We start from the raw sequence: 18,897 nt of genomic DNA, 5'->3' as shown, positions 1-18,897 counted from the left end.
GTCCAAAATTTGGCTTTCGTAATATTTTGTCCAAACTTAGTTTAAGTTCGAAGATGGGTTGTATCGGTCCACTCCTTCCGGTACATCCCTCACAAAAGTTCGGAAATGTTCGGAAAATTTGTGCGTACGATAACTCTTAAAGGAAGTAACCGATTTGGTCCATACCTTGCACATCGTGAAATTTCTGCCAGACTTAGATGAGGTTCCAACATGGACTTAATTGGTCCACTCCTTCGAGTACCTCCCACACAAAATTTGGGAAAAGTTAATTTTAGGACCTGTTCTCGAATCGATTTGATTTTTGTTGTAGCAACTTGTATTCACTGCCCCCCATACGACGCAATAAGTTTCATCAGCGGCAAGTCCATACTTCCTGAAAAAATAGCCTGAAAGGTACAAAAAACCCCTATGACCCCGTGTGTAGTGGTTGGAGCGCAACATAACTTTCGAACGGACCTGCCGATTCGGTCCTAAATGTGGCCTTCGTAATATTTTGTGCAAACTTAGTTTAAGTTCGAAGATAAGCAATATCGGTCCACTCCTTCAGGTACCTCCCCCACAAAAACTCAAAAATGCTCGGAAAAATTGTGCGCACGATAACTCTTGATGGGAGTGACCGATTTGGTCCATACTTTACGTATCCTAATATATCTACCAGATATAGATCAGGTTCGAATATGGACTATATTTGTCCACTCCTTCCGGTACCTCCCACACAAAATTTTGGATAAATTCACTATAAGACCTGCTCTCGAATCACTTTGATTTTTGTTGAAGCAGCTTGTATTCGCTGCCTGAATTACGACAGTAAAAGTTTTTTTCAGGGGCAAGTCCATACTTCTTGAGAAAACAGACCGAAAGTTGTAAAAAACCCCTATGGTGGCTGGAGAGCTCGAACCGTATACTGTGTTCGTCCACACTTTGGATATTATAATATTTCTTCGAATATTAGATGAAATTCGAAGGTGGTGCTTATAGGTCCACTCCTTCCGGTACCTCCCCCACAATAGTTCGAAAATATTCGCTAAAATGGTACGCGCGATTTCTCATAGACGTAGCAACCGATTTGGTCCAAACGTTGGATCTCTAAATATTGGCGAAACTTAGTTTATGTTCAAATTTGGGCCCTATCTGTCCAATCCTTATGGAAACACCCACACAAATAGTCAACATTTTTGTGTGGTTAAAGGTCTGTTCGAGGATCCTTTGGACATTTTTACCGAAGGTTTTTCTAGTGGCCCTCTTTACACCGATATTATGTTTTTTCGCAGGCCAGTGTGATTGAAAGCCCTATCTATCGTTATCCCCGCAAATTTTTGAGCTTTAATTCTATCCATACTTTTGTCGGTTCATACGCCCAAAATTTCGAAAACCCCCTAAATACATAATTTTTTTTAGGGAAAAAAGTAGTAGGAAAAAAGTCCACACAGGCTGAGGGTATATCTCTGTCGGCACAGCCGACTGATAGTTTTTTAATTGTTTTAATGGACTTTGCTTTAATACGGATTGTGATAATTCTCTCAACCATCGGAGTGAACCTGGATACTGATTTACATAAATCCAAAATATAACAAATGTTTCGTTTCATGGTAGCTATCATTACCTCGACCCGATTCCACCGCGCTAAAATCAGCTATGTAAGTTCCAAGTACATCCAGCTCAAAGAGTACAGATATGTCGTGTTTTACGTGGGTACATACCATCCGATCTAACCCCACGGCGTTCACAAAACGCGGGGCTGATTACAAGCGACCATCCAACGCTTCCTACACCGTAGTGAGGTCTCAAATTTGTTCAAGTGTTTGGCCCCATTTAGCACCTTGGTTTGTATTCTTGTATTTCTATATCTCACACAAACCCTCCCGTGTTTTGGGGGCAACCACAGCCACCATGATACCCGCACAATTACGCCCGACGTCTTCATCTCTGAACGCTGCATTTCCATCAATCATGGGGAAGCTAATTGGCCAAGTTTGAGAAACTTTATCAATCACTTCTTCGGAGAACTGTCCAACCCTTGTGATGTTCGGGGAGCTGAAAGAATGTTTATCAAAGCTGCAGCCGCTATATACCTGGTCGAATACTAATTTCCAACAGAGAGAAAACATGATTAGCCAAAAAGCGTGATGAGCCTCATCTGAAAACTTCCAACATTGGAGTGAGTCCTCATTGGAACTCCTCAAGTTACTAGACTAGCGGTGCCAGTGTAGTCCGCGAACATAAGTGCAACGCGATGGCACACTATCAAACCTGGTTATCCCGAAGATTCTTCCAGTACGACAAAAAATGGCAAGTTGTCGTTGCAGTACTTTGTCGGCTGTTACCGTGAGAGTCATCCTAAACACATTATCTCAAGCATCTCAGGAGGGATCTTCATAATCTAGGAAAAAAGGTCCACTGATATAAGAGAGAACCCTCAGATCAGCAAGCCTATTAATCATGTTTGGACAGCATTCACACAGATGCCGAAAACAAATATCATGTGAATTAGAGCTGGCAAAAAATCGATGGCACTATCGATAATATAGATTATTTTTTAAAAATTTAATTTCGATAGATATTTTTTCTATCGAAATTATATGTTTAAAAACCACTAACCTTAAATTCATTGAAACAAATATAAAATTCGCGGCTTGGATGGATTGGTGGATAGTAAGTCCGTAGTCACACGTACAAATTTTTCAGAAAAATAAAATGTATTTTTGTATATTTTTTTATTAATAAAAGCAATTGTTTTTTTTTTCTCCTCTATATTTATTTCTGTGAACTACTTGTGCAAAATATTAAAAAAGCATAGACATTTCCGCCATTTTCATTTCCAAATTAATGATGATGACAAATTAACGATAATATCGATAGCAATCGATTTTTTGAAATGAAATATCGAAAATATCTAATGTTGGGAATATCGATAGTTTGCCAGCTCTAATGTTAATATGGTCCTCGGAGTATGTCACGGCAAACCAGAGTAGATTTGGTAGATGGCGCAGCCGGGCAAAGATTGATGACACCGTGCAAAACATCCACACGGCAAATATTACCTCACTACCTTTAGGTGGAGTTCAATATATAAATTTTCAGGTGACGCCATGCGAAAATCAATGTATTCTTAAAACAAGTATAAAAGTATCAGTCGGCTTTGCCGACAGAGATATACCCTCAGCCTGTGTATATTGAAACAATTTTTTTCCCAAAAAACGCATGTATTTAGGGAGTTTTAAAATTTTTGGGCGTTTGAACTGACAAAAATGTTGATTAGGATTTAATATCAAAAGTTTTGCGGAGGAGATACTAAAAAGAATGGATCTCCAGCCACTACATATGGTACCATAGGGGTTTTTTAGAACTTCAGGGATGTTTGCTCAAGAAGTATGAACTTGCCCCTGAAACAACTTTTACCAATTGAGGCAGCAATGCAAGTTGCTTCAACAAAAATCAAAGTGATTCGAAAGCAGGTCTTAAAGTGAACATGTATCCGAAATTTTGAGTGGGAGGTACCGGATGGAGTGGACAAATATAGACCATATTTGAACCTGTTCTATATCTGGTAGATATATTAGGATGTGTAAAGTATGGACCAATTCGGCCACTCTCTTCAAGAGTTATCGTACGCACAATTTTTCCGAACATTTTTGAACTTTTGTGGGGGAGGTACCTGAAGGAGTGGACCGATATGGCTTATCTTCGAACTTAAGGTATGTTTGGACAAAATATTACTAAGGCCAAACTTTGGACCGAATCGGCAGACCTGTTCGAGAGTTATTTTGCCCTCCAACCTCCTCACACGGTGTCATAGGGGTTTTTTGCAACTTTCAGGCTATTTTCTCAGGAAGTGTGGACTTGCCCCTGATGAAACTAATACCGTCGTATGGAGGGCAGTGAATACAAGTTGCTAAAGCAAAAATCAAAGCGATTCGAGAGATGTTCCTAAACTGAACTTTTCCAAAATGTTGTGTGGGAAGTACCCGACGGAGTGGACCGATTGAGTCCATGTTAAAACCTGATCTAAGTCTGGTACACGCTCCACGATGGGCAAAGTATGGACCAAATCGGTTACACCCTTCAAGAGTTATCGTGCGTACAAATTTTCCGAACATTTTCGAACTTTTGTGGGGGAGGTACCGGAAGGAGTGGACCGATATAGCTCATCTTCGAACTTAAACTAAGTTTGGACAAAATATTACGAAAGCCAAAATTTGAACCGAATCGGTTCATCCCTTCGAGAGTTATCGTGCGCTCCAGCCAGCCAGACAGACAGACAGACAGACAGACGGACGGACATTGCTCAATCGACTCCAAATTGTCTGAAACACATTTCGTCCAAACATACTTGGGGTCTAAAACCATTATTTCGATGAGGCACATTTTGCCCGTATGAAAGTGTATATACCCTTCATAGCCTAAAGGCTGAGGGTATAATTAGCAAGTAAAAAACTTCTTAAACCCTCCACCCTAAAATATTCTGAGCTAAAATGAAATAATTAGTTTCCTGTTAGGTGCAAAAATTGTTCGACAACGGATACCCCAAATGCCCCAAATTAGGTAAAACAAGTAAAAAAGTATCAGTCGGCTTAGCCAAAAGAGATATACCCTCAGCATATGTGAATTTAAACTTTCATCTTAAGCTTAAGGCCTTAGTAGCCAGAGCTTTGTCATTATATTTGTAAAAAAAACTTTCATCAACATACAGATCGAATATATTTAGGGTATTTTCAGAATATTGTGGACCTTTGAGCTTGCCGACAATAATGTGGATTAGGATAAGAGTTCAAAAGTGTGGCGAACGATGTACATACTTAAAAGAATGGACTGACTTGGTCCATTATGGAAGTGAATCTTATTTTGGGAGTCATATCTTTTCGACAGATGTTGCGCCCACTGGTCATTTAAGTGGGTCAATGTATACTTTTGGACCAGCATGGACTTGTCCACGGTAAACATAATATCGCTTTAAACAGGACCACATAACAACATCGGTATACATTCCAAAAACATCTTCGAACAGACCCTAAACTGCACTAAGACACAAATGTTGAACTTTTGTGCGGGAGGTACCCTAAGGAGAGGACCGATATGGGCCATTTTAAAAGTTAAACTAAATTCGGACTAAATATTAGGAGATCCAAAGTTTGGACCAAATCGATTGCCCGTTCAAGATTTATCGTGCATACCAGTTTAGTGACTTTTGTTTTAAATATTAGGGGGAAGAACCGGCAGTTGTGGACCGGTATTGCCCATTTTTGAACTGAAACTAAGTTTGAACAAAATGTGACGAAGGCCAAATTTTGGACCAAATCGGTAGATCAGTTCGAGAGTTATCGCACTCTCCTGCCACTACGAGTAAATATGGTGGCATAGGGATTTTTGCAATTTCGGGGTTTTTTCAAGAAGTATAGACTAGCCCCTAAAAAAACTTGTACCGACGTAATTGAGGCAGCGATTGCAAGTTTCTTCAAAAAAAATATGAAAGTGATTCGAGAGCGAGAGTGAACATATCCGAAATGTTGTGTGGGAGGTACCAAAAGGAGTAGACAAATAAAGTCCATATTCGAACCTAATCTGTATCTAGTAGATATATTAGGATGTGTAAAGTATGGACCAAATCGGTCCCTCCCATCAAGAGTTATCGTGCGCACAATTTTTCCGGTCATTTTTGAACTTTTGTAGGGGAGGTACCTGAAGGAGTGGACCGATATGGCTCATCTTCGAACTTAAACTAAGCTGGAACAAAATATTGCGAACGTCAAATTTTGGACCGAATCGGCAGATCCGTTCGAGAGTTATCTTGTGCTCAACGACTACACACGGTGTCATAGGCGTTTTTTTTTTTTTGCACCTTTCAGGCTATGTACTCACGTCGTATGGACTTGCCCCTGATGAAACTTGTACCGTCGTATAGGGGGCACTGAATAAAAGTTGCTACAACAAAAATCAAAGCGACTTGATTGCAGTTCCTAAACTGAACTTTTCCGAAATTGTGTGTGGGCGGTACCCGAAGGAGTGGACCTATTGAGACCATATTGGAACCTCATATTACTCTGGTTGAAAGTTTACACTATACAAAGTATGGACCAAATCGTTACTCCCTTCAAGAGTTATCGTGCGCACAAATTTTCCGAACATTTTCGAACTTTTTTGAGGGGATGTACCGGAAGGAGTGGACCAATATTACCCATTTTCGAACTTTAAATAATTTTGGACAAAATATTACGAAAGCTAAATTTTGGACCAAATTGGTTGATCCATTCGAGAGTTATCGTGCGCTCCAGCCAACCTGATATACTTGGGGTCTAAAACCATTATTTCGATGAGGCACATATTGCCCGTATGAAAGTGTACACTGTACATACCCTCTTTAGCATAAATGCTAAAGGTATAAAAATTTAGCTAAAAATTTCTTTAATTTGTTGGTACCTTTATATGGGAGATATACAAAAACATGGACGTATGATGACGATTTTTGGTGGAGTTTCAGGACTCTGAGAATTTCAAATATACCGAAAATTGAGAGGTACCGTTCTTTAGTTAAGATGTTTTGTGACCTCTAAAAACCTCAAGTTCTAAACTACAACTAGTTCGGTTAAAAATTGAAGTTAAAATCTTCAAAATACCTTAAATCGAGAGGTACCGTTAGACGGGGGCTATCTTAAAACTTGGCGCTATATTAACGATTTTCGGTGGAAAAGTTTCGGGACCACTGAGAGCCTCAAATGTCAAAAAACATCTAATTCGGCCAAAAAAATTAGCTAAAATCCCAAAAATACCTTTAATCGGGAGGTACCGTTATATGGGGGCTATACCCAAACGTGGATCTATCCTGGCAATTTTTAGTAGAGAAGTTTGTTGGTCATTGGGACTTCAAATACCTTAAATAAGGTTGTACCGTCATAAAGGGGGGGCTATACCAAAACGTGGACCTGTATAGCCTAACTTTGAACTTATTAAAGACGCTAGAGTTATTACAACTGACGGACAGACGGACGCGGCTAGATCTTCGTAGAATTTTATCCTATATACTATGGTGGAAGGTGCCACCGTGGTGCAATGGTATACACACCCGCCTTGCACGCTAACGGTCTGCGGTTCGATTCCCCGGCCAGACAACATCAAACATTTTTCAGCGGTGGCAAAATACCCCTCAGTAATGTTGGCGACATTTCCTGAGTATTTCAGCCATGTAAAACTTCTCTACAATGTTGTGTCTTAAGACACGCCGTTCGGACTCGGCAATAAACAGTAGGTCCCATATTATTGAGCCAATATGAATCGGGGTGCACTCATTGATATGAGAGAAGCCTCCCTCGTTCCTTCAGGGATGTTTGTGGAACAATTACACTGTGAACCAAAATTTTGGGGGGTGGAAAATATTGGAGATGAAAGCCCTTGGTGAGTATATACAGAACCCCGAAGGACAGATTCGCCGTGAGTCGAACTTTCGCGATATGGCGTGATGAATATTTTGCTGGAGACCCTAAAACCTATCTGGAATCAGCGTTATATCTTTGTTCGCTGTTGTTTAAGCTTATATTTAAGATGACATGTCTTCAGTCAAATCAAATGAGGATTTTTTTCGTAGAACATTTCGACCTTCGAACTCGCTTCCTTCAATGTCCTTTTCGTCCTATATTTTAAGAACCGCAATAAAAGTGACACAAGATGACATTTTTCAGCTTCGGAATATTCTACAAAAATATCGCTCGAAAGATTTTAGGTACGGTTTCCAAAGACATAAAATCGATAAAATCTTGTTTAATCGGTCGTTTTTCACTTTTACCCGAAACTTGCTCGACAGCCCTATATCTATTTATTTCAATATATTATTGTTTACCTATTGATGACCTAGAATTCTCGGTGTAATTAAAACAGTTGAATCTCGTTTTGCTAAGCACGTTAATTTCATTATTTTTTTGGAATAAAGATCCGGATATCCGAATTATGGAACCGGTTATTCTGATATTAAACCCGAATTTTTATCCGGTTTTTATGAACCGATTAACTGTATATGTATATGCTTAAAAGGCTATTAAATTGCCAATCAGATATGATTAATATGCATTAGACATTTTAAACGGCTTTGGTGCTGGAACAAAAAAACCGTATTTTTGAACCGTTTCTTAAGGTTTGTGAGGATACATTTCTGTGTCCCATGTAGTCCCAGTAGAACCCTAACCCCACTTGAAATTCAGTTACGCACCTTTTTACACTTGTAATAATGGGTCACCATCCCAGAATTCAACCCGCCATAACTCAAAGGTTAGACTTACGGCGGATCTGCCCATCAGGGTTTTGTATGTCCTCACCAAGGGCTTTCACCTCCAAAAAGAATTTTCCACCCCCAGGTCACGATCATAATTTTTACACGCACAGAAATGTATCCTCACAAACCTTAAGAAACGGTTCAAAAATACTTTTTTTTTGTTCCAGCATCAAAGGCGCTTAAAATGTCTAATGCATATTAATCATATCTGATTGACAATTTTAATAGCTTTCTAATGATATACATATACGGCTAATCGGTTCATAAAAACCGGATAAAAATTCGGTTTTAATATCAGAATAACCGGTTCCATAATTCGGATATCCGGATCTTTATTCCAAAAAATAATGAAATTAACGTGCTTGGCAAACCGAGATCCAACTGTTTTAATGACTCCGAGAATTCTAGGTCATCAATAGGTTAACAATAATATATTGAAATAAATAGATATAGGGCTGTCTGAGCAAGTTTCGGGTAAAAGTGAAAAACGACCGCTTAAACAAGATTTTATCGATTTTATGTCTTTGGGAACCGTACCTAAATTCTTCCGAGCGACATTTTTGTAGAATATTCCGAATCTGAAAAATGTCATCTTGTGCCACTTTTATTGCGGTTCTTGAAATATAGGACGAAAAGGACATTGAAGGAAGCGAGTTAGAAGGTCGAAATGTTCTACGAAAAAAGTCGTCATTTGATTTGACTGAAGACATGTCATCTTAAATATAAGCTTAAACAACAGCGAAGAAAGATATAACGCTGATTCCAGATGGCTTTTAGGGTCTCCAGAAAAATATTCATCACGCCATATCGCGAAGGTCGACTCATTGCGAATCATTCCTTCGGGGTTCTGTATATATTCACCAAGGGCTTTCATCTCCAATAGGAATTTTCCACCCCCAGACTTTGAGCTCCATTTTGTTGCACAGTGTTATTATACTATGGTGGAGAGTATAAAAAGGCCCCATAAAATATCCTGGGCTTTATAAATCCAATTAATGTCATCCATCACAAGAATTACTAAGGGTAATCAACAGACCAAAAACTTGTTTTTCAAAATCATCTTTTTCCATGTATTTTCCTCAACTAATTAGAAACTACAAAAATGCCATTACTTCTTTGGACAAACAATCTCTAGCTTAAGTTTTCAATTAATTAAATATAACGGTTACGGAAATAATAAGGGTAATGGAAACAAGGAAACAACAAAAATATTGCTCAACCGGAAATGGTACAGATGAATGAAAAAAAAAAACAAGTCTTAACTAAATACGAAAAATCCAAATCAAAACCAAAACAAAATGTAAAACACAATTTCATAGAACAAAAACAAAGCTACAGATCTAATAGAAATATAACATGGTGTTCCCTAAGGGCAACAAATAAACTTTTTTAAAACATGCAGATGAAAGCTTACAATATTTTACATAAACGGAAATGAAATGAACTGAAACCAGTTTTCATTTCTTCAACTTTGGACAATGAAATCATATTGTAAATAAATACATAACTTATTTACAAAAGTTGCGGAGAAAAGTATAAAGTAAAATATTGAGTGAATCTACACAAGTTATACAAAACTTAATTAATTATAGAATTGTAATGCACATAAGAAAAATACTAAAATATGTTTTCTTGTTCTTCTTTTTTCCACTTTTCCATAACCACCTCTAATGGCTAAAACATAAATGTGTTGCCACCTTACTCACAATCAGCACGATGTACCCCATGGCAAACATGCTTTAATTTTAGTCAAACAACCTAAAGGAAATCTGGTGTGGATCTCAACTCAGGATACCAGCAGTTCAACGAAAATTTCACAAAGTACAAATGAAAAGGATAAGAAATTTGAGCCAAGACTTAAAACATGGTCGGATTGTGACAAAATACAGGTAATTAAATATGTAGCTATTATTCGTCACATACAAATGTGCATACATACATAAATATGTACGCGAATAAGTACATATGTACATTTCTACATATATTTACTTTAGTTGTATCATTAATAGGGTTATAAAACTAATTTTATTGGTATACTTTATAGATAAAAAATCTTTTTTTGGTGTCAATATTATATACCTACATATATATTTACCTCATATATATCAAGTTATATATAAATGCATACATACATATGTGTTACATTAAATAAGAAACAAAACAATTAAGAACGGCGTTAAGTTCGGCCGGGTCGAACTTTTTATATCCTCCACCACGAACTGTATTGAAGTAAATAGGAACAATTAGTTTCCTTTCCTTTAGTACTAAGCTCTTCCTCAACCAAGTACTCAATTGCAGTCATTTCGGTGAGATATTGAGGCCACAACCTTCAGAATACCGAAAATCGGGAGGTTCCGCTTCATGGGAGCTATATGTATGAAGGCGTGAAGCCTTACCGACAAATTACAGGTGGAAAGTTTTATACACCCAACGAAGCTTTAATATCAACTTTCAGCCATTTCGGTGGGATATTGAGGATCAAAAACTTTCAAAATACGAAAGTCGGCAGGTTCCGCTCCATGGGGGCTATATGAAGGCGTGGACCTTTACCGACAAATTTCAGCTGGAAAGTTGTATACCTGCAACGGAAACTAAAAATCTAATTTCAGCCCTTTCCGTGGGATATTGAGGCCACAACCTTCAAAATACCGAAAATTGGGAGATACTGTTCTATGGAGACTATATGAAGACGTGGACCTATACTGTCAAACTTCACGTGGAAAGTTGTATACTTCCAACGAAAACAAAATACCTAATTTCAGCCATTTCCTTGGGATATAGAGGCCCCAAATTTTTCAAAATACCGAAAATTGGGAGGTACCGCTCCATGGAGTCTATATGAAGGCGTAAAACTATACCGACAAACTTCAGGTGGAAAGTTGTATACCCCCAATGACGACCAAATACCTAATCTCAGCCATTTCGGTGGGATATTGAGGCCACAACCTTCAAAATGTCGAAAATCAGAAGGTACCGTTCTATGGAGGCTAAATGAAGGCGTGGAGCTATACCAACAAATTTCAGGTGAAAAGCTTTATACACCCAACGGAGCCTGAATATCAAAATTCAGCCATTTCAGTGGGATATTGAGGCTACAACCTTCAAAATACCGAAAATCGGGAAGTGCCGTTCTATGGGGGCTATATGTAGACGTGAAGCTATACCACCAAATTTCAATTAGAATTTTGTGTACCTCCAACGAAAACTAAATACCTAATTTCTGCAATTTCGGTGGGATATTTAAGCTACAACCTCAAAATGCCGAAAATGGGGAAGTACCGCTCTTTGAAGGCTATACGAAGACGTGGGCCTATACCGACAAATTTCAGATGGAAATTTGTATACCTGCAACGAAAACTAAATACCTAATTTCACCCATTTCGGTGGGGTATTGAGGCCACAACATTCAAAGTACCGAATATCGGGAGGCAATCGGCCATGACATTCAACTCTGTTCTCACCTCTCCCGTCTATGCGGTGAACAGAGTGGCTGTAGATTCACTGGCGGATATTTGCATATCCCTTGCGTGGATCAAGTTGTTAAGATCAGTCAAATAGGAGTTCAGCCTTTCACAAATAACATCCGCGAAAGTACCTGACGCTAAGATTGTACAATCATGCGCATACCTTACGATCTCAATGCCGTCAGGAGGAAGTTTTCCCCACCCTGGGAAATTCCATGTTTCACTCTATATGGCTTGGACTTGATTATCCACGGAGGGTTGTTTGCACAATGCCCTCAAACAGCGTGGTGTGCTTGAGAGTATCGAAGGCGTAAGGAACCCATGCTGATGATCGGCAACTGGATAGCTATTTCTGACGCTTACTTACTTACTTAGCTGGCCCATTACAGAACATTTGTTCCATAGAGCGAACTAAGAAAAAATCTCCAATTCTCTCTGTTTCGTGCTTCGCTTTTGGAATACCGCGCATTGTCATCTCTTCATCCACCTGTTTGTGCCATCTATTCTTTGGCCTGCCAATTCTGCGGTGCAGCCTTGTGGCTCGAATTTATACGCCTTTTTAGCGGGTTCAACATCGCTCATTCTTAAGATATGGCCTAGCCAACGCAATCGCTGCATCTCGATACGTTTAACTATATTGATCTCGTTGCATAGCAGATACAGCTCGTGGTTCATACGACGTCGATATTCACCGTCAACGCAGATCGGTCCGTAGATCTGTCGAAGAATTTTTCTCTCAAACACGCCAAGCACTGCCTAATCTGCTTGCGCAAGTACCCAGGCTTCGGAACCATACATCACACTAGTAGTATCAGTGTTTTGTAAAGCGTTACTTTTGTTTGACGAGTTGTGTCTTTGTTTTTAAAGTGCTTACTTAAGCCAAAGTAGCATCTGTTGGCCAATACAATTCTTCTTTTTATTTCACAACTGATGTCGTTTGTTGTGTTTACGGCGGTGCCGAGGTATACGAAGTCTTTTACTACCTCAAAATTATAGGAACCAACTTCAACAGTTGGTCCGAGCTCAATGGACGCATTGCGCGTCGACACCATCAGCTTGGTCTTCTCACCGTTTACCGCCAGACCCACTTTAGCAGATTCTCCTTCGACCTTCATAAAGGTATCGGTTACTTCTTTTACTGATCGTCCCATGCTGTCTATGTCATCAGCATAAGCAAGTAACATGTGGCTATTGGTGTAGATTGTGTCACTTCTTTTGACGTTTGCCTCTCGTATAACCTTTTCTAGTAGGATGTTGAAAAGATCACACGAAAAGCTGTCTCCTTGCCTGAAACCTCTTTGGGTACAAAACTCTTCGGATAGGTTCTTTCCTATTTTAACTGAAGATCTTGTGTCAGTTAGAGTAATTTTACAAAGCCGAATGAGCTTTGCGGGGATACCAAATTCAAACATTGCTTGGAATACCTTTGAACGTAGCGGGCTGTCGAAGGCTGCTTTATAGTCGACAAAAAGGTGGTATGTGTCGATCTGCATCTCTTGGGTTTCTCCAGGATTTGCCGCAGGGTAAATGCCTGGTCAATGGTGGACTTGCCATGTCTAAAGCCGCATTGATATGGTGCAATTATTTCGTTGACCACGGACTTTAGTCGTTCGCACAATATCCCTGACACTATCGTGTAGGCGATAGGGAGAAGACTTATGCCCCTATAGTTGGAACATAAAGTCGTATCTCCTTTCTTATGGACGGGACACAGGATGCTCAGGTTCCAATCGTCGGGTACGCGTTCTTCCTGCCAGATGGAGCTAACTAGCTGATGCATACACCCTATCAGCGTGTCGCCTCCGGTTTTAATTTTTTATTTTATTATTTTTATTCTTCAGCCGGTTTATTGCTGTCTTTACCTCATCTTGGCCGGGTGGTATACATTCAATACCATCTTCTGGGATTGGATCTGTGGTATCATCGACGACTTCGCTACTAGTGGATACCAACAGTTTGGAAAAATGCTCTTTCCACATCCTTAGCACACTATCTGTATTAGTTACCAGATTACCTTGCTGGTCTCTACAGGAGGATGTGCCAGTTCCAAAGCCTTCAGTTTGATGTTCCACTCTTTGGTAGAATTTTCGGACTTCATTCTGTCTCCTGTACATCTCGATTTGTTCAGACTCCCGCTTTTCCATTTCTCTCTCTCTCTCTCTCTCTCTCTCTCTCTCTCTTTTTCCTGCGGAAAAGACGTTTCTCCTTTTCTCCCGATACCTCTCTCGTGCGCTACGCGTTGCTACTGATTGTAAAGTAGTCTTGTATGCCGCATTTTTCTCTTCGGTAGCAGCACGACACTCCTGGTCATACCATGGATTCCTTGGTAGAGGTCTCTGGTATCCATGCACTGATTTTGCGGCTATTTGCATGGAGTGGGCAATGTTTTGCCATTGTCCTGATATCTTATCGGGACGAGGAGTGTTTTGATTAAGCAGTTGGGCCAGTTGAGTGGAATATGCTGTGGATATCTCTTGTGATTGCAGCTTACCGATGTCCAACTTCCGTGTTGTGTCTGTTCGGACTTTGTTTGCTACGTTTAATCTGGTACGTACCTTTGCTGCAACAAGGTAGTGGTCCGAGTCTATGTTTGCATCTCGGAACGATCGTACATCCAACACTCTTGATGCATGTCGTCCATCTATCACAACATGATCAATTTGATTTCTTGTTTTCTGATCTGGAGACAGCCAGGTGCCCTTATGAATATCGAGATGATTAAATCTGGTACTGCTAACTACCATGTTTTTTGCAGCCGCAAAGTCAGCCTCATACCATAGTCAGATGTTTCACTGTGGAGACTTAATTTCCCGACTATTGGGCCAAAAATATTCTCCTTTCCAATTTTGGCATTAATATCGCCTAGTATAATTTTAATGTCATGGACAGGGCAACGATCATAAGTTTCTTCTAAGCGCTCGTAAAATACATCTTTGGTCTGTTCGTCCTTGTCTTCAGTGGGAGCATGAGCGCAAATAAAGCTGTTGTTGAAGAATTTAGCTTTTATTCGAATTGCAGCAAGTCTTTCATTCACTGGGGTGAAGCTTGATACCAGATGTTTTAACCTCCGACCAACTACAAATCCGCAACCAAACTCATGCTTTACGTCATGGCAGCTATAATGCAGTACGTCACTTTTAGGTGTTGTTGTGACGCCTTTCCCAATCCATCGTATTTTCTGTATGGCAGTAATATCGGCCCTGTACTTTTCAAGTACGTCTGCCAATGCGAAGACTGCACCTTCTCTATAAAGAGTGCAAACATTCCAGGTGCACAATTCGCAGATCATGGTCCTTAAAACGTTTGCGGGGTTCGTCAACTTTAGAGGGGTTCGTTTTTCTTTTCTTTTGTCTTTTCATAGTAGGCTGCTTTTTTCTAGGGGAGGGTTACTAACCCGACGCCCAAACCCAAGTTTTTAACGTTCTCATGGGTGAACGCGCGGCACATGTTAGCTCACTACCTTTAACGGGTGCTAAGGGCAGTTCCCAAGGTGACACCACGGGGAGGTCAGTGTCCACTTGAGATGAAAGAGGTACCAAGATAAATCGTGGGCTTTGCCATGTTAAAGCCTGTCAGGACCGTTCCTTGGTATCTTCCATCCCCTACGTCTGACACTGGGGGAAAACTCAAGGATCTTTGCTACTGGCGAATAAAGGAGGAAGTGGTTAAAAATCGGCCTGTACGATTTACCTTTGCTAGCATTCTTGCCTGGGCTCAGTAGAGAGACCACCATGCCCATTTTCCAGCCTTTGGGAACGATAGTCGATGCCCGGCACATTCAGCTAATTCAGAATTACCATGGCAATTACATCAGGGCCCAACGCTTTGGATAATTTAGCGTTCCTGATGGCATTTGCAATATCATTCATTGTAAATTGTGGTGTTTCCACCTCGTCAGGAAGTGATCTCTTCTCTTCACACTGTAAATGTCGGGATGCTCGACAAACTGTCGATTGAAATAAATTGCGGACCTCTTTGGATCATTCAGCGTAACGACGCCAAACATGACTGAGGTCCTATCATCCTTCTTTCCAGGGTTCTAGAGTGATTTAACCGTTACCCACAATTCACTTATTCCGGCTCCAATGTCGCACTTGCTCTGCTATAATGACACCGATCAATCTGTTAACTTCCACTGTGAGCACCCTAACTCTAAGGTTGGCACGATCAAGGTCATCACGCTCATTAGCTGATTCCGTCTCCTTTGCTGGGAAGTTTGGTCTCACTTCGGATATTCGACTAGCAGTTATATGGCGAGTGGATACAACAGTGATGATGTCTCAGAACTACCCGAACATCAGAAGGGTTCGGCAGATCTCTGTAGCGGTGATTAGTGAACTCTCTGAAACTCGGCCAATTAAGTTTCCCATGATTATTGAAAGTTCGGCGTTTAGTGGTGATGAAATCGGGCGGTCTGTTGATGGAGACAATTATGGGGAGATGATCCGACCCAAGAGAAAAAACGGGTTGCCTGGTGACGCCATTTGTCAAACCAGGTGACTCGAACTGAGCTAAAATGTGAGGGGATATGTCAAAACATTGAGCTATGTTGACAATTTTTGGTGGAGAAGATTCGTGACTGCACGGACCCTCAAATGAAAAATAACAGATAGTTTAGTAAACAAATTAGTTAAAACACTCAAAATTCCAAACATCGGGAGGCACCGTTATACGGAGGGCTATACCAAAATATTAATCTATGTTTAAAATTTTTAGAGAACAAGTATTGAGACCACTTAGAACCTTAAATGACAAACTACAGATAGTTCTGTCAAAAATGAAGGTAATATCCTCAAAAAACCGGGAGCTATACCAAAACATGTGACCTCTCGGAACCTCAAATGTAAAATTAGACGTAGTTGGGTCAAAAAATATAGGAAGGTATGGGGCTATACCAAACCAGTAAGAAAAGGATCAAAGTCGTGCGGGGCCGACTATATGATTCCCTACACCACTGTGAATATGTAAAATATAAATCGGAGCTATATCCAGATCTTAACCGATTTTGATATAATTTAGCACATTTATTTCCAGACCGAATTCAGTCACACATTCCAAATATCATTGAAATCGGACTTATATATCGTGTTTGGAGCAGAAAATACACAAAATCGGCGGAAAATATATATGGGTGCTATATCCAAATCTGAACCGATTGCGATATTATTTGGCACATTTATTTCTATTTCGTTTCCTTTTGTATGTTACATACAAATGCACAAAGACATAATACCCCTTACCACTGTGTGGTGTAGGGTATAAAAATGCACCTTTGTCGACAATTTGTGGTGAAGAAGTTTTGTGATAACATTAAATCCTCGAAATACCTAAAATCGGGAGGTACCTTTATATGGGGGCTATGCCAAAACATAGACCTAAGAGGACAATTGTTCTGGCAGAGTTTTTTTCGCGAACACTTGGAATCCCCTATACCAAATAACAGGTAGATCGGTCAAAATATATAGCCAATATCTTCAAAATACCTAAAATCGGGAGGTACGGTTAATACAGGGGCTATACCGAAACGTGGACCTATGTTGCAGACGTTTGGTAGAGTAGTTTTGTGACAACTGGGAGCCTCAAATATCAAATTACAGGTAGTTTAGTCAACAAATGTATCTGAAAACGCCGGCAGGTACCGTTTATGAACGCTATACCAAAACATGGGCCTATGTGGAAAATTTTTGTTGCAAAAGTTTTGTGACCATAGGGAAACTCAAATGTTAAATTACAGGTACTTCGTTCCAAAAATTAGCGAAAAGCCTCAAAATACCTGAAATCTACAGGTACTTTTAGACCTATGTTGAAAAATTTTGCCAGAATAGTTTTGTGACAATTGGAGCCTCAAACGTCGAGTTACAAGTAGTTTTGTTGCAGAAGTTTTGTGGGCACTGGGAACCTCACATGCCAAATAACAGGTAGTTTGGTCAAAAATACCTAAAATCGGGAGGTACGGTTATATGGGAGCTATACCAAAATATGCACCTATAATGTCAATTTTTCTGGAGTAGTTTTGTGGCCAGTGGGAACCTAAAATGTAGAACTAGACGTAGTTCGGTCAACAAACTTAAGAAAAAATTCTCAAAAATGGCGAAAATGGGGAGGTATGGCGGCTATACCAAAATATGCACCTATCCCTCTAAATACCTAAAATCGGGAGGTACCTTTATATGGGGGCTATACCAAAACATAGATCTACGATGACAATTTTTGTTGCAGAGTTTTTTTACGACCACTTGGAACCTCATGTACCAAATAATAGGTAGTTCGGTCAAAAATTATAGCCAATATCTTCAAAATACCTAAAATCGGGAGGTATGGGTTTATGGGGGCTATAACAAAATATGCACCTATAATGACAGTTTTTGGTGGAGAAGTTTTGTGACCACTGCGGACCTCAGATATTACAGATAGTTGGGTCAACAACTGTAGCTGAAAATACCTGAGATCTGGAGGTACCGTTTATGAAGGCTATACCAAAACCTGGACGTATTTATGTAGAAACATTTTATTGGATACGTTTTGTGACCATTGAGACCCTCAAATATTACGTTAGAGGTAGTTCTGTCAAAAAATGTAGTAAAAAATTCAAAAAGTATCTAAAATCGGGAGGTACCGTTATATGGTGGCTATAGCAAAACGTGAACCGATATAGCCTATATTCGAGCGTATAAAAAAGGGCTACATTATTTTGTGCATAAAATATTACGAACAGTGTACGAGACTTCAACATTCCTTTATGTGTTTAATTTACATCCGTCTCAAGTAGGGTTTCAATTAAATATTTCCGACACATTGATATTCAAGTAAGAAACCGCAAATATTTACTGACATCAATTCCTATTGTGCTGTGTGTGTGTGTTTACCTAACTTGACAATAATGGAATGCTTCAATTAATTGAAACCGAAGTACAACCTGCAATTTGGTTTGAATTAGAGTGGTTTTATGTATTTAATTGGATAACAGGAATATGATACATATCTGTGTAGGTATTTAAGAGGATGAACTTGGAATTAGTGAAGAAGAAAAACTTATTCCAAATTTAAACTAAAAAGAAAAACTTATAGAATAGATAGGTTGACTTACATGAAATCGCCCTGGAACCTCTAGTTTATGATTTTGTTTGAAGAACGTTTCAAATATACACCAAATAAACAAAAAAACACCTAGGTATA

The 18,897-nt window shown here is 39.6% G+C and overlaps 1 protein-coding gene across 2 annotated transcripts in view; it reads left to right on the top strand.

The window, feature by feature from the left end:
• LOC141403615 (uncharacterized) overlaps positions 1-18,897 on the top strand; it is a 622,248-nt gene that overhangs the window by 516,084 nt on the left and 87,267 nt on the right. For both annotated transcript variants that reach the window (XM_073986301.1, XM_073986300.1), the window contains exon 10: positions 9,970-10,146. In XM_073986301.1, the coding sequence (XP_073842402.1) occupies positions 9,970-10,146 (177 nt within the window). The remainder of the gene's footprint in view (positions 1-9,969; positions 10,147-18,897) is intronic.

The sequence above is a fragment of the Musca autumnalis genome, unplaced genomic scaffold (assembly GCF_047663935.1).
Source record: "Musca autumnalis isolate F117 unplaced genomic scaffold, ASM4766393v1 scaffold_4, whole genome shotgun sequence".
Taxonomy (NCBI): domain Eukaryota; kingdom Metazoa; phylum Arthropoda; class Insecta; order Diptera; family Muscidae; genus Musca; species Musca autumnalis.
Note: the sequence above shows the minus strand (reverse complement) of the source record. Positions and strands in the feature narration are given on the sequence as shown.